Raw genomic sequence first — 17,712 nt, forward strand, 5'->3', positions numbered from 1 at the left:
ACTTCTGTTAAAATGTTAATAAAATACTTTTTTTTATATATTTCAGAAAGGTGGTGCACTGATCAACACAGCAATGACCAAAGCCACTCCAGCTGTGAAAACAGCATATAAATTTGTAAGATCATCTCTTTCAGATAAATAATACATAAAATTTCTGCAACTTCCTACAACCTCTCATTCTTCCTGAGTACTTAAAAACCCAAGCATTTAATAAATGTAAAAAAACACTTCATCCTGTAGAACATTTATAGCTTCATTTGTTTTCTCATATAGCACCAGGATTTAGAGTCAATTCAGAGTCTTCCAGATAGCTTGTACATAACAACAGGCATTTTCAAAGCCTCAGTGTGCTGTTTTTCTTTCAGTCATGGTACATACTAGAATATAATTTGGATATTTGATACACAGCTGTAAACTCTTCCTAACCTGGTGACAACATGATTAGAAGATGGACTCTGAAAATAGAAATTCTCAGTTTGCACTAAAGTCCCATAACACAACACAGGCATTGCAAACTTAACGTGAGTGTAGAATGTTTTGTAAATGATACATTTAAATGTAATATAAATATAGTGTTATAGTATAATTACATAGTATATAGTGTTAACATGATGTAGAGATTTTCTCTATTCAGAACAGATATAGTTCGTGCTAGACAAATGGAGTCCTGGCTTACACAGATGCAATTTCACTTTGGCACTAAGTGCTGCCCTATTAAAAAGATGTGGTAAAGCATCAGTAATGTGTGCAGCAAGTCTTTTCTACCACCTGCTCTTTTAAAGATGATACTAGAATACTCTTGTTTTAATAGACTGCCTAACCAATAAAGCATGTGAAATTACACAATATCACGCAGTATGAAAAAATGGCGGTAGTGTAAAATGAAGTGGGAAGTATTTTAAGGTTGCATTTTTAATATATGGGAAATGACTTTTGGCTTCCTTTTTGCTTTTCTACATGTTTCAGTAGTTGGATGCATAATAAGTAGTCCTGAATAAATCAGTCTAAGCTAGTATATTTTAAGTAAAGTTCTCAAACAGAATTTTTGATTTTACATAAGTTGAAAAACACAGCAGTCATGGAGAGAAACAGGTAAATAAATGGCATATACTTCATTAACTCATTTATAAATTAAAAAATCATTAATTAACAGGTTATCTGCAAATTGTTCTTCTGCAGTTTGCACTAGCTTAGACTGTGGTTACGTGATCTTCTCCCAGCCTTCAATTTTGATAGTTATGTCCTTGATAATAAAGGTTCTTCAAAGTGAACTTCTGTTCTGGAAACACTGGCAAATTTTGTGAGGATCTGTGTGTATAAGGTATTCACAGTTATACCCCATGTAATTTCTTATGCTGTTGACCTTTATGGAGTTTACTACTAGAGAAACAAATTATGCATTTCTTAATTGCTAGATAACTGATAACAATAATAGCAACTGGTGGTCTTGAGTAATGTGCTTGGTACCATCCCTCAATGTTACAACAAAGCAGTCCAAAATTCATCCCAATGATGTGAGCATCATCTGGAAAGTTTAAAGTCTCTCTCAGGTTAGCATCTGCTATATGGCACCCCACTGTGCTGTTATTGAGCTTATAGATGTATGATTTAAGGATCAAAAAGGCTCTCTGACCTCTTGATTCAGGAAAATTATTTTCTTTTTCTGAATTTCCATGTATAGAAAACCATAGAGAAATAGGTGATTTCCACATATTTATGTCCTTAAATATATTTTTAAAGGTGCTATTTTTGAGACAACCTTGAAAACTTTTGTAGATTTTTCCTGTATTCATTTAAGAAAGAAACATTTTCTTCTATTAGAGTTAGGGGGTTTTGGTGATGTTATCCCCCCATCTTTTAGATTTTCTACTCCCCCTGCTTCTCTCTCTCTCACAAATGTATTTTTAGCACAAATACATGGTATTCTGTGTTGATAATTCATATCTCTATTGAAGAATATTCTTGACTGTTTTCTATGCAACAGTGATCCTTGGCTGCCTATTTGAATACATACAGAATTCTCCCCTAAATAGCAGCACTATGCTGTTCAGCAACACTGGGCAAAATTTCTGTCTGCATATGAAATCACTTCTTTTCTCTTAAGATTGATGTTGCCCTGCAAGTTGCCAGACTGGAACACTGTAGCAGTCATCTTGAAAATCTTAACATTTTTCCAACTTGCCTTACTGCTAGAATACCCTTTCAAATTTAAAGGACTATTTCAAATAAAGGAGTCATGTATATGACCATTTTTAGCCTGTCCTTAGTAATACTGGAGAATTTTTGAGTATGTGTGTTTTCACAGCATTGGCATGCATGTACTGAAAAAAATTTCTTAAATATACGGGCAAAGCATGAATATATAAAATATACTGATAATGCAAATATGAAATTTCTGATAAAGGCTGTTGCCCTTCTTTATATCGGCAGGTGTTTAAAAAAAAGGTAAACTAAGTATGGCATCGTAAAGCATGTTCCATGCCTACAACCAGTGTCTTGCAGAGCGACTTAAGTCCTTTTATTTTTCTAGGCAAAAAATCAGGCAAGGCAAGGAATAAAAGAAGTGAAGAGTAAGTTAAAACACAAGGTACGTAGTGCTTCCTGTATCAGTTTGAAGCTTATACTTTACAAATCACATGAGATTTGTGTTTTTAATGACTTTTGAAATATGCTTAGCCCTTTGTTCAACAATACATTTTTCATAACGAGCCCTCTGGCAACTATCTGTCATTCTATGCATCCACTGAATAATCTCTTTATTGTTTGCATATTTTATCATAGAACAACAGAGGTCTTCAAAGATACATTAACAGGATGTATGTTTTCATAAAGTTGATTGCTTTGATATCACAATCGAAGCCTTTGCTTCGAGCTGAGAATTTGAGATGGGAGAGTCTTGCAGTACAATGTATTTCAGAAGGTGTGGTTGTCCGTTTTGGTTTCATAAGATATATGAACAATGGCAATGTTTGAAAACGAAGGAATAATTTAATTTTGCACAAGCAGCATTGCAGAAATATCAGAAAATATGTTTTAGATGCTGCAGCTGCTTTTCTCATTGAAAATTTTGTTTCCACGTAAGATTTTTCTGTAGGAAGAAGGAACTGTTTTTTTAGATATATTTTATGCTATTTTAAGACAACTTTCAAAAATATTTCCTAGACATTTGAACAATTCATCTTTTAAATGACAGTGTTGATAATTCAGCTTCTTGAAAAGCTAAATTTGATTGTCTTGCTGCAGATGGTATTTTCATGACAGTAATAGATTGTGGCAAGATAATTTTGAATGCGTTCTGCATGCATAATATGGAGGGTACATTTGCAGATAATGATTATAAATAAAGGAATTTAAATCTGTTTTGTTGCATAGGAGAGTGAGGAAGAGTATGGAACTTGCAGTGCTGGTGCAGTACAGGCTGCTCCTGTCTACACATTGCATCATGAGAAAAGAGCAAGCTCAGAGAAACGAAGACTGGCACAGGTAAGACACCTGAAACTTCTGGTCTTATTCACATGCATATGAGGAGAATTTTTTGCCATTTATAGTAATGCATCGATGAATCTGTTTAAGATTATTTTATTGTCTGTGTTTGGGCAGTGTGATTAAAAGGCTGTGCTTGTAGAAATACTGCTATACTGCTTGAATGGAGGAAAAATGCTGTTCGTATTTCATCCCTGTTGAGAGAGGGGAAAAAACAGAAGATTTATAAGTATGGATTTGAGATTTAATTCTTAAATACTGTTTTTGATAAAGGCTTCTCACAGCAAATACGTTCTGGTCTAGTCACAGATCTGTGTTAAGCTATCTGTTTTAGTTTCTTATAATTGGGCACATAAATTTTGTATTTCTAATAAATTAATTTGGCAGTCATATGGCCTTTAACCTTGCTCAGATAGTTATGATTTATTATTTTGTTAATAAGTCAGCTAGTTAGTACGGTGCCAGTCTCTTGTCCTTTTGTTCTCTAATCCTTTCTAGTCTTGATTTGAAGTAACAGGTGTACTGTCTCAACTTTGGCAAATGTTTTAATGTCTATGGATTCGTTTTGACAGTTTTATTTCAAAGTTACAAATAAAATAGTTTTTCTAACACTTTTTTCCCCAGGAATAAATACCTACATATATACATATTTTAATGTGTGGGTATATATTTTTACATTATATTTTTATTGCATGTTTATAATACATGTAATGAATGTCTATATATAGATTTTTAATGCATATATTTTCCTTAGATGAGAAGTACAGAAATTCAGTCCAGCTGATCTAACAACATTTGGTTTTTTTACTTTAGATATTGCAATGTGAGAAATCCGAATTGTCTGTTTAATAAATTTGATTTTGCATTAGTTTTTATCCATAATAAATATAAAATTGTGAAATTTAGTTTAGAACTGATGCAGATTATTTCTAAATGATGTTGAAATTTTACATTTAGTATTAAGTCATTTTTTTTAGTAGGGTTACAAATATTACAGAGACTTTCTGCTTTAATTATTTAGGCAGTTTTTGCTTTGTACACGTTTTTGTGATCTCTTAAAGCCAGTGATAAAATTTTGAACTATGTGCCCTCAGTATATTTTTATATACAGGCATCTGTGGTGCTTGCATTCTTTCAGGAACTTGACTACTATAGATTTTCTTTACTGGGTATCAGAAGAGAACATATAAAATTCTAAATGTATGAGTATAGAGCTCTAATGTTAATTACATGAATGGTTCTTAAAATATTTGTTTCTAATATATAGCAACTCCCCCTTCACCAGAATAATTTGATAATGCCAGATACTAAAAAGCTTTTAATGCATTATAAGCCAGCATTCACAGATTAGTGTAGGTGAATCTACGATGGTATGTATCTGTGTGAATGCGTAACACAAATGTACCCTTGTAGTCAGTGAATTTCTATAGGCTGTTTTTATTAAAGAAATCTGCAGTAATTTACTGATATGGTAGTGCTGCCTACTGTTAGGTTCAGGAGTCTAGGGATACAGAGGAATATAATTTACCTGGGTACAATTAAACATTTCTTTTGAAGGTCTGTGTTTGGATAGAACAATTTAACTTCTGCATATTTTTGTGTTCGTACGGCTGTATACTGCTAAATCCTTTATTATAATTGTCATTGTTTCTGCCAGTCATCTTTTAGTTTTGAAAACAAGACAGAAGGAGTGCATATCTGTCCGTAGTTTTGTTTACATATATACATACCACACACACATGCGTGTTGATGTATGTATACTCACACATACATATACATGTACATTATAGAGGTTGTTTACTAGTGAAGCTTGTAACTAATAGCCCTGCTGTTTTGCCCTGCTGCAAACTGAGGGTCCCATATCTTCACCCCAGCTCTTGTTCCAAATGTCACCTGAGCCCACTGGGCAGGAAGAAGCAAATGCTGATTGCTCCCCAAGGACTCCAGTCTCACACAGTTTCCTTTGCCGCTTACTTGCTCTGTTCCCACTTTTTCCTCCTCCCCAAAAAGCAACCAAACCAAAATATTTCTGAATAGACTACTGTTGTTAGTCTTGTTTTTGTTCTTGGTAGGTGTTTGTATAAGATAACAAAAATGCAAGTTCCTTATGAAAAAGTGCTGATTTTAAATTTTACGTCCAAATAAAAATATGTATTTATAGTCACAAGTGCATGTGTATAAGAGAGGTTATGTTTGATCTAGTACTGAATCGGCTATTTAAAACATGTTAATTTCACAGATTGCTATTGTTGTCAGGTTTAATATTTTTTTGTATAACTCCTTATCCTGCAATTGAACCTTTACACTCAGATTTCTAAAATGGTGCCCATGAATGTCTATAGCAGTACAAGGATAGTGCTAACAAGCATTTCATGCACTTTGATGTATATTTAAAGTAGGGACTAGATATTAAGTTGCAGTGTCAGTTTATTTGAGTATCCCCCAAAAACCTAAACAAACAAAAGAGCGAGATTGCTTTTCATGGTCATTGTACTTCCCAACAAGAGGCACCTCTGCACTTAATTGCTAACTCTTCCATACTCTAACATTTAAAAACTTGTAAATATAAAGAAGTTGGTGTTAGATTTTAACATATACCACATTAGATGCATGCATAGAGCTTTTCATTCTCTGCTTCTTGGAAACAGTTAAACATAGATACTAACTAATAGTTATCTGAGATGCTGTGAAATATGTGTACTTCAAAACATTATGTATGATATGAAAGTTTCCTTCACTGTAAAAGATTGTTTTAATAATTGGTTCCTAACAGGATTTGGGGGTTTGGGAGGATGTTTCCTTTACAATAGGAAGTGAATGTGTTTTTACCCCAACAAACAGTAGTTTGTATGTGGGTCTACTAATTAGTATGGTTATTTCCTGTTTTGTTGATGAGGCTTTAATAAATGTCAAGGGTACAGGCATGAAGATCTCCCAATTAGGCTTTGCGTTTGTAAAACCCAACCCCTTTGCTTTTGTGTGAAGATGACAGTTCCAACTGCAGCCTCAGCCTAACAGGGCTCAAGGGAAAGGATACTTCTCTGGCTTTATTGAAAACAAGGCCAGTTTGGCCCAGGGAGAATACCAGCACTGGTCACAGTGCAGAGCCGTTTTTAACAATGAATATTTACTAAGCTTTATCACTGCTGTCATAGTGGTTTTATTATATTTTCTTTGCGAAATCAGCAATAGGCTTTAAAAAAAAATAACAGTAAATCAAAACAAATTATAGCATATAAAATAGCTGTCAAAACCTAATAGGAGGATAAATAATTAAATGTGTTATTGCAAACTGTAGTGATCAGCTTGCCCTCCTATAATTTGCATTTTGAAAGCCTTTCCTAAAAAAAAAAAAATAACGGGAGTGCACTCATACCTGCCTGTGTGCACATGCATGCGCACACAAACACACAATTAATCTTTGCCTAAGATGAATTGTTCTATCTCTGTAATATTCTTTTGCGCTTACTCTTGCTTAGGTTGGCTGTTCTAGGCTTTTTATACGTGTGCGAGCTTAACTGTATTGCAAGTCAACATTAACAGATGGATTGCCCTAAGCAAGGGAAAACCACAACAACAAAATCTAGTGAAAGTGGAGGATTGAAGCTTTTTATTGTTAAGCCTTATTAAAACCTTGGCATGTGCACTGGTGTTAACTGTTTCATGTCTAGGTCTAATAATATGGCTCTGATATGTTTTATCTCCTACGTTAATTAAGTATGGAGAAGATACAAGAAATTATCAGCTAAATTTTTTGAAATAAAAATTAATGCAAGCATCAGATTACTTCAGCTCTGTTTGCAGTATCTTGACAAAGATATTGCTGAGTTCCTTTACCTATTAATGAGGGGGTTATGATAGTGCATGCATTAGATTGTGCATTCAGTTTTTGCATAATGTGTTTTAATTCTATTTCATTATATGATCCCAGGTAATGCAGATTTCTGGGTAGGCAGGCCTAAATACAGCGAGAGCTCTATAAAATTGTTCCAAATTCATATATAATTAAAAAGAGAGCATGTTTATTATGAACCTGAATAGGATGCCAGGAAGATATTTGACTTCATTAATATGATCTTTGTAATTTTACTGTTATATCAGGTGATAGGGTAGCTTATTAAAAATGGAGCATTTCAGGATGTCAATAGTTCTAATGTGTTTAGTGGCTAATAAAACATTCTTGAAGATTTGCGGAATAGCAAATAAGAACTACCAGTTCACTTTATAATTAGTGAGTTAGCAATGCACTCTTGTCTCTAAGGAAATGTATGTAATACTTGTACCTTTAGGCATGCACTACCTTGCAGCCGTAATGGAAGCCTGGGCGTTTGGGTTCGAAGTGTGGATTTACCAGCAATCCCTGTGTGTCAGCGTTCCTTTAAATGTTCGTATATCGCAGAAATCAAGTGAACTACTTCCTATGACTTTGCAGGATTTAAATACAGTGTCTAAGATGTTAAAAACACTTTTTCATAAAGTAATAAAAGCCAAATTAACTGAAACTTTTTTCTTAGCTTTCTTGAACAGAATTACCATTTTTTATTATTTTTTTAAAGCATATTGCAAATGTAGCTTTTACACTTTTATTGTGGTATATCCTAGTAACTAGACAATATGTTATTCAGCTTACAGTAGGTATATTTGGCTTCTGTTCAACAAAGATAGCAAGTGTCAGGCAGGAAGATGTGTTCAGAATAACCTTACCTTCAGAAGTGCCCCATTTATCAATACCCCTACAATGGCCAGAAAAATAAACGACATAATCATTAGCTACAAAAGGCTTACAGTAACTGATTACCCTCCTAACATGAAGAAGGTGATGAGAGTGGGCTATTCTGAAGACTTTTTTTTTCCAGGAACATAAAAGAGGAGAGGAAATGCTTGTGATAATGCAGTGCTGAATATACATGTTCTGTATAAGGAGATTAAACCCCTTTAAGAAAAAAAAAAAAAAATCCTGCAGACAGCCCCACAATAATTTCAGAAACATAAAAGCTCTGATTAAGGACCTTTACCTGTATTTGGATTCAGATGATGTGCTTGAGATCACCTGTCATCCACAGATAATACTCACTATATAGCCAGAGGTGTCTTCTACTCTCATTGACTAAAATATTACAAATTGAAAGATGTCATAGACAGTAACAGCTAGTTTTTAATGTAAATCACATTTTGTTTCTCTAAAACATAGTTTTGAAGTAAGCTGTGGTCAGTTAGTAAATTCTGTTTCTTTAGCTAATGTGCTGTAATTTGAAAATATTGAAGATATCATTAGCTTCTTTTAATTTGGAGAAAAACCTTTTGTCTTGGTGTGTCAAGTAAGATCTCTTCATTCTGCAAAACAGTCAGATTTCCTTTTAATTAAAAAAGAAAAAACCAAGCAGCAAAATTTCAAATTGTAGATTACGAGAGTGCCCTCTCGTGGCTCTGATGCCTTTGTGAAGCAGCAGAGGCACACACGTAACCTTTGCCTTGTGTAAACCTTGCTTTTTACAACAGAAGACCCCCTTAGAAATTAAGCAGTATTTCCTTTATTTTCTTTTAACTGAAAGGTTGTCTGGATTTTGTGCAACTTAAGCATTTAGATTCTTTCATGTATCGTGCATAATTTTATTTTCAGAAATACACACTACCAAGTAGAGGTATAATTACTAGATTGCTCAAACCTCCTCCGCCCGAGAAGGTGGTAGATACTGCCTCTAAATAGTGACAGTGACTGATTTTACTTTAGCCAGTGAGCACATTTAAAGGAAAAAGAAGCAGTATAAGTTTGTATAGCTTTTTTATTTATTTATTTTGGTATTTTTATTAGCATGGGCTCTTTCCTCTTCTCTGCCCTGATCCCTTCTCACCATGGTTTTAAGTAAAGGACTTCTGCAAGTTCGAGTTCTGCTGTTTGTTCTGCACCCATAAACAAGCATAAACCTTGTGGCAGACTGCTCGTCTCTGAGTTTTGCAGTAAACATCACATGAGAAATCTCTCCACTGATTACCACGACTCTAATTCTTTTTTTAAAAAAAAGGAAAGTTAGGATAGCAGTCAGGAAATCACTCTGAAGTTTTTTGTTACCCTTTGGGTATTCAGTGGAATGCTTTTTTTTTTCTGGGCAAAGTCGTCAGCACATCTACTTCTGATGTATCCTACCGAGAGAGACATTTAGACAAGCAAAAAGTTTGCAGATGCTTTCTCTGGCTATTACTGTCACCTTTTTTAGTTTTTTAACAAATAGGCAGCCTTTCTGAGGGTCTTTCTTCTACAAACAAGTGAACCATACTGATATGTCTACCAAGGTTTCTTTTTTCTGAAGGATCTGAAAGAAAAATGCAAAGTACCTTCAAAACTGGATGAACCTTTCTGTCCTTAGTAGTTAATTGAAATAACCAGATTTTTTTTTCATAAGGAGAATTTATTAATGTAACAGTGGTATCTTCTGCTTCTATTTGCTATGTATTTTCTGTCTTCCATGGGTCACATTTTGGCTCCACCTAGCCAAAGCAGGGAACCAGAACTGTTGGAACCTGTGTCCCAGCTTCCATATTGCTTTTGCCCTCTGGCCTGAAAGTTTAGAGAGCACAACCTTATGTCTAAAGCTTCAGCTCTAGTACCATACGTTCCTCAGCCTTTTCTTTCTCTCTCTAATCCTGTATCTAAGAGTGAAAAAAATTAATAAAGAAGTTCAATTAAAGAATAAAGTTTGATTGAGGGCAAAAGGAGGGAGAAGTAGAAGAAACAGGAAAAGCCTTTCCTGCAGGGATCTCAGCATCTCTGAATGTGAAGGTCCATCTAATTTTAGACACTACTGAAATGCTGAAGTTAGCTGCAGTGCTGCCCTAGGCTCTTTCCATGGTAAGTGGAGAGAGAGGGGCATGACCAAAGGGCTGCTCAGCCCACCTAGAATCTAGATTGCACCTGATGATGCCTTTCTCCTGTTGTTTATTGTCTAATTTAGGCCCTAAAATATCTGAAATTAGTGAATAGCATCCAAAACCGAGTGCCAGCCATGTTCCCCAGCACCTTGCAGAGAAAGAACTTCTTTGTTGAGCAGAAGATTCCTCCTGGTGTCAAACAGAATGAGGGACTACTTGCTAATTCTACTGGTTGGGAGCCTTAGAAATGTACTTGGAGGCAGTATTTCTATTTCTAAGGCACAGTCTTTTTTTCCTTGCAAATGTGATTGGCCTGTCATTTTTTGTGCTTCATGCAGAGCTTCCTTCAAATAGGCTCTTCCACTGTCCTTAAGTCTGATGGACAGAGTCCAGTGCTGCTCAAGTTTTATCTTTCTAAAGTTCTGTGACATTTGGTGTTTTCCATTAAATCTTAGTCTGGAGGTATATGGTGTTTGTGTTTAGGTTCACATCCACATGATAACTTCAGTGGAAGTTTTCCTTTGAAAAAGCCATGTGTGAGCTGCAAACAGCACTTCCAGCAGTGATTTTACCATGCAGTAGTTCTGCTGCTGTAAGGATATGATGCACATTTTAACTGAAAGATCAATTTAACCAGTAATCTCAGTTTTACCTGTTTAGGAATTGCATCACATAGGTTGCATGTTCCAGCCAAACTGGTTTTACAGCTGCTGTTCTGATGCACTAGAGTCACACACTGTGCACCTGAGTTACTTCCAGCTGTCTTGACTTTCCTGTTACCTTAAAAACATGTTCTCTTTTCTGCCTTTGTGCATATGGATATTCACATGCCTTTGTGCATATGGACATTGATTAGTTTTTCTTTTCTGTCATACATTCCTCCTTATCTTCTTGCTCCTCTCTCCACTGTGACCCCCTCAACTCCTCATTCTGTCATTTCCCTTCCCTCTAATTATTGAGTTAACGTAGGACATTAATAATAATCAAAAAGGGAAAACAACTGATATTTTCCTATTTTTTGTAAATGGAAATTCTGCCTGGTGAATGACCCTTAAAATCATTCACAAAATAAAGCTAGAAAGGATACTTGTTTATAAATAGCTGCTCGCTTTAGTTATTGCAAATAGTACAGAAAATCTCCATGTCCTGTTTTAAAAGACGACCACTTCTGCTTGTTGCCAGTCAACGTGAAGCCAGGCTGCCTTGGGATGGTGCACTCTCTGCAGCTGGACTGTTGTGTGGCATGGTGCCACAGGGTGTCAGCTGGAAATCAATAGCCTCTGTGCCATTGAGAAGGGTGAAGGAGATCTCATTATTTGGAGGCAATACCTGACTGTGGTCAGCATGGGGTCTTGGTCTGATTCAGAGGGCCAGGAAATGGTGCAGGCTTCCTGAGAAAATAAAAGTTTATTTGCTATTTTGGAGAAAAACATAACTATTTCTGAAAAATATTTGCAGAAGCATGATTAATCCTTAAAAATTGAAAGTAATGTTACAAAATTCTCCAGTACTGTCTGTGTTCAGGAGTACAGCATGCATAAAAGGTAGGAAGCTTAGAGTTTGTTAATTTTTCACTACAGTAATTCAGAACATAGATAACTGTAATATGCTATCTATGATGAAGTATTTCAACAAATTTATCTTCCTTACTTACAGTAAATCCTACCTCAACATGGATATTAATGTGTCCTTTAACTTGACAGAAGTCAGTGGAGATCTCTGTAGCATTACAGCTTACTTGTCATTTCAGGGTGCTCTGCCTGTACTCTCATCTGCACATTTCTGATTGTCTGTGTGTCTAAACAGATTTTTGGAGATTTCCTGCTCTTGCAGGCTATTTATTGTCACAGAAAAGGATTTCTTTCTGTCATTGGGTAATCTAGAGGATCTCAGAACTGATGACACTTTTGTCTCATGGCATACAGCTGTGGATGGATGTTTCCAACTACTTCATCTTCTTTCAAATGCATTATCTGTATGTCTGAATTTGTTAATGCAGAGGTGTCTATCCTAGGAAGGTTGAAGAGGGTTTTTTTAACATTAAGAGTTTTTAAATTATCTGAGTCCTGTGTTATAATAATAACTAAAAATCTAAAAAGCAAATATGGCGACTTAGATAATATCTATTTAATTTATATTCATGACAGCTTTTCTTTTATTTTTGTGAGGCATTATTACTTTGTGTTCCTTTCTATCAGTAAAAGCACACAAGTAATTTTTTGAATGGATAGTTTCTAGAAATTAATCTAGAATTATTGCTTGCGTCTATCCTGGTCTGGTGTCTGTGTAACTAATTGTGAATCCTAGCACTGCTTTAAACTTGTGGTTGTTTGTACTATGTCCCAGAAAAAGAAGGGCATTGAAGAAGAGAGAATTTAGAAGCTGTACTTCATTTTTAATCTTTTCTTTCCCTCTTCCCCCATCAGTCTCAGCTCTTGTGGAGTGTAATGTGAAGTGCTTTCCTGTGATTTCATTATCCATTGCTTTAGGTCACAGCTTTTAACCGGAAGAGAAGGCAAGGGCTTGTGTTAACTGGAGTGTTTGATTGAGAAATCTTTTGCTTCCTCACTGGAGGTGAAACCATAATTACATCTGTGATTGGGTTGTAGAGGAGGATAGGTAAAATAAAATACTGAATCATAAATAATAGTGGTTTTGTATTTATTTTGATTTTTAGTATGAATGAATAATATTTAAATTTTTAAGAAAAAGGAAACAGTACTTCATAGATTTAAACCATAGTAGATATTTTTCTTTTCTTGAAACTTCATATGTGTTGATGTATTGAGTAGCTGATAAATGTGAAATTATATGTGTGCTGCCATTTGTCAAAAGATTATTTGTTTCTCACTTTGAGGACAATTAATAGCAGCAGCCTTGTTAAACTTCCTGCCTTACTATCGATCAATAAGCGCTCATTCCAGAAAGCTGTGCTTCTGAAAGGTCTAGCATTAAATAAAAAGCTGACATTTCAAAGATTGACTTTCATGCCCAATCAAGAATGTAACCATCTTACATTTAAATCCTTTAGCATTCATGTATTTTTTTTTCTACATTTTTATGCCAAAGGAGTACATTTTGTGAGGCTACCAGCCAGCAGAAAAGAACAGTTTAAGGACCTATCCTCACTTTGTTTGGTTCTACCCATATTTATACTGTCAGAACCTTCTTTTTCTGGTTTCAGTGATTAGCATTTACCACAGCAGTACAGGTAGTAGACTACTTGCAGAATGAGATTATTAAGTGGGGCAGAAACCAAAGAGGATGTGTACAAAAAGGATATATATCCTCGCACGGACTGCAGTTGTTCCTTTGCCATACTTTACGTGCAGGTTTGATGGTTCAACAGTGGCTCGTGGAGAGCGGGAACTTGTTGTGTTTAAGATTTTGAACTCTCTTATATTCTGAGCAAGATGAGAGATGAGTTCTTGCAGTGCAGTGTGCCTGAAGATGAGAAATAGTTGAAAGAGCAAAAGTTGAATCCCTGATCATGTTTTGATATAAAGTAGATACATTAAATAATAGATTTATTATGTAAGCAGAACTAGTTGGAAGAACCAAAGCAATTGAGTAATTTAAAGAAGTTTGTTGCTTTATTTTATAGAAAAAAAACATGACAGCAGTCTATTAAGACTTTATAAAGTTCTGGTGCAGCAAGAAAGGAGTGTTACCATATCATTTCTTGCGGTAATAAATTTAAATGGTCTGGTTGTTATTAGAATGCTGATCAGGAAGGAAACAGAAGTCTGTCCTTTTTTCATAAAAAGGTATAAAAAAGGTTACACACTTCAAAATGCAGAAAAGACAGAAATTAAAAGCTTAAATAACTGCAAACAGCAGGGTACGTCAGTAATGGAAGGACTTCTTAAATGGCTTTGACAGCTTTTGCAGGTGCACATACTATGTCACTTTGCCTAGTGGAGCATTGAAAAAGATTTATGGTTCTCCTTTTGGAATTTATTAAGAGTTTCTTTCTTTCTTTTTCTTTCTTTGCAAAGTAGTCTGGACATACCGCTCCCTTGCAGTCATTTTTATTACAGCTCCTAGAGGAAAAGTCACCTATTCAAAAACACATGTTGCTTTTTGTCTCCCTGGCTAGCTCACAGAGCTGTAAACTCTGGAGAATGTTGTTATTTACAGCCAGATATTTTCCTTTCCTTCTCCTTTTGCTTTTTTTTTTTTTTCTCTTTGTATGTAAATCCCATTTTATTTGGTTTAGTTCTTGAAAGTCTTCTCGTATAATTTTGTACACCACTAAACATTTAAATTGGTAAAAAAATATTTTTTCAAAGAGAGAGTCTGACCATCAGGAACTAAAAGTTTTTGGTTTGGTTTGTTTTTTTAGGTTTATCAACATTATGCTCTGTTCTATTCCTTTATAAGATGTTGTTTTCCTTTCACTAATATACTTGCATAATACTGTTTGTAGATGCTCTGAAGGGTCACTTCTATGTCTGTGATGTTTGCTGATTCTGATTAATTTTATTCTGTTCCTGTTTCTCAAAGACAACCTTTTTTTCTCACTTTTTTTTCCACTTTCTTTTTTCTACTTTTTTATTTTTATTTTTTGAAACTTGCCATCTATGCTTTTTGAAACATTATTTATTATTTTGACAAAACAGTGAGTATTACCTTGTGGGATTCTGTTCCATTGACAGAGTTAATCCATCTACAGATGAACAAGTGTCAGGTTTTCTTTTGTTTTCTGAAATTTCTCAACATTTTTGAAGAACCATCTTTCCTGCAAAATCTTGTCTTTATGTTAGTATAAGTAAATGTGATGGCAGCATCTGATTCTGATGCAAATTCCGAGAAAGTGAGACAGAGACAGGATTTTGGCCACCAAGAAGCACTTCCAGGATTAGAGATTTAATTATAATGAATGTCATGTCAGAATTTTCTTGGGGAAGTAGTGAATTACCACTGTTATAGAAACAAAGTATTTTAATTGTCCCAGTGAAGATAAATACTTATAGCAGCAACTTTTAAACTGAAAACAGTGACTGTAGTTGTGGCAGTGATCAGTAAGATAACCAATTAACAATATCAGTTAAGACAGAGTGGTGAACCACTTTTTAGTTACAAGCCGGGCTATGATTGATTACAGCACTGATGGGAATGACACAAAGAACTCTTAAAACTGGGAAAGAGTTAGAAATAGCAATTATTTGTTTCTCTGTGTTCCATCATTCAACTTTTGCTCACTATTAAGCTTAGTTTGGGTTCTTTCATAGTTTTTAATACTCTAATAGTTCTATAATGTTTTATCAACTGTTACTTGGTTTAACACATTAAGAACCATGTTTCCTCTTTGTGGACAAAGGACTATGGAAAGTGTTATCAAAACTTGCTGCTTTAATTAAATCCTGTCTTGTTGAACATGAACAAATGTGTCAGTTTATAAAGAGTGAACATTGAGATGTTCCTGACAATAATGGGTGGAAAAAAAGTTACAGAGAGTATCCTGGTACATGTAGAACACTGACATCTGTAATAGGTGACATACTGAAATCCTCACAGTACACAATTTCCAAGCTCCTTGGAGTCTGAAATTGAGGCTATACTTCTTCCCCATCAAGGGCTTGTTGTAGGTTTAGGCATTTGGCTAACTGCATGATGAGATGCGGGCAGTAGCACTTCTTTTTGCATATGATCTTCTTTAAAGTTTGCTAACACTGTTTTCCCTTTGCACAAATTCTACCCATATGTCTTTAAATTATGACCAGTTTTCCAAGGTTCAGAATCTCTTCAGTGGATTGATTGCCTGCATAGTTAAGCTTTGCAGGTTTTTTGATACAAAACAAGTATAAGAGATGCACAGATCTTAAGACAGTAATTTGTGAAGCACAATTGACTAAAATTCCTGACTTAAATCTTCTGGTCAAGATAGAGTCTTTTTTCAAGTATTCTCAAAATCTTTAGCCTGGTTCTGTTTGCTAAATAATAATATAACAGGTTAGTGAGTACTCAGTATGGTACTCCCCATGGGATTCTCTGAGTGTACACTAACTTTGAGTTAACTGTAACTTACAATAAATTATCCTGCACAAAGGCATTCTCAGTGCACAGTTTTTCAGCTGGCTTACTACTTACTGTGCAGTTCTGTTTAACATCCTAATGTAAATATATCTATGTAAAGAGACTCCTGACTTCGTTTGTATTTGCTGCTTCAGGAATCGATTTTTCTTCATGCGCAGTAGACCACATCAACCAAAACCTGGCAAATATTTCTATCAGAAAGTAGTAAACCACAGTGGTTTTTGTAATATAATTGCAAGAAAGGATAGGTAGACTTGAGTGATGCTTTTCTTCCAATAGCCAGTCTTCTACTAATCAAGGCTTTGCATAAATAACAAGGCACTCCAGGCTTTGCATAAATAATAAGAACCTCCAAAGGCCATGAAGAAAAGTAGTTCTCTTGCTTTTTAATTGGTGATGCTTGAGAACTTCACATCCTCTTATAACAACCTTTAGAAGACTCAATCGATATATGGTTTTCCTCATCAGGTGCTCAGGAAGTCTTAATGAGTAAAGTGACAGCTAGTCTCCGAATGAGTAGTGCTGAAATAGGAAAAAACACCACAAATTATAATGTTAATTTTCTATCCTCCAGACTCGTTTCAACCAGCATCTCAGTAACCAGGATTTTGCATTGAATGAAGATGATGATGATGAAGTGGAGAGAACAAGCAAGTAAGAAGCCTGTTTGGATGTGTGTGTATATATGAGAGAAAGGGTAACTAGTGTTATTCAGCAAAGTTTTGTTCAGGTGACACATTTTTCTCCTGTCCAGGCTGCTAGCTTTATTCTTGATGTAGATCATGTCAAGCAGTTTAGGATTAAATCTGCTTCTGAAAAGAGGGACAATCTATTAGATATTTTAATTATTTATAGTGCCTAGAAGAGCTTGACATAATCCTCAGCCTTCACAGACTCAAGATGAAAAGACCATATACACAAAGAAGCAGCAAATTAATATTTGTCGACATGGTGGACAGTGACCTCAGCTAATTATTCTTTAAGTCTTATGTTGCGGTCATGACAATGGAAAATTTTCTGAAAGATCTGAGAGATACTGCCTTGTGAGTTTTATATCAAGGTCTTCCTATGTGTGAGTTAAAGGAAAATAATGAGTTGAGGCTTAAGCGGCATTCAGGCATTCTCTGATTGAATTCAGGAGACGATTTTTGTTAAGGAACATACACATATAAACCATGAAGGACCTTGAAAGCAAAGTCAAGAAGCTTAAGCCACGATGCAGTACGGAAGAGGGAACTACTGAAGTGTTCAAAGGATATCATCAAAACAGTGAGCCGTGGAAATACCTTTTGTAGTAGTATTCTGGCTAGAGAGAGATAGGGA

The 17,712-nt window shown here is 35.1% G+C and overlaps 1 protein-coding gene across 1 annotated transcript in view; it reads left to right on the forward strand.

Annotated features, from left to right (window-relative positions):
• DENND1B (DENN domain containing 1B) overlaps positions 1–17,712 on the forward strand; it is a gene marked incomplete at its 5' end in the record, with an annotated part of 94,391 nt that overhangs the window by 74,066 nt on the left and 2,613 nt on the right. Inside the window, 4 exons of the mRNA XM_010164884.2 lie at positions 47–115; positions 2,531–2,587; positions 3,373–3,483; positions 16,964–17,043. Of these exons, the coding sequence (XP_010163186.1) occupies positions 47–115; positions 2,531–2,587; positions 3,373–3,483; positions 16,964–17,043 (317 nt within the window). The remainder of the gene's footprint in view (positions 1–46; positions 116–2,530; positions 2,588–3,372; positions 3,484–16,963; positions 17,044–17,712) is intronic.

Source organism: Antrostomus carolinensis, unplaced genomic scaffold (assembly GCF_000700745.2).
Source record: "Antrostomus carolinensis isolate BGI_N321 unplaced genomic scaffold, ASM70074v2 scaffold7243, whole genome shotgun sequence".
NCBI lineage: Eukaryota > Metazoa > Chordata > Aves > Caprimulgiformes > Caprimulgidae > Antrostomus > Antrostomus carolinensis.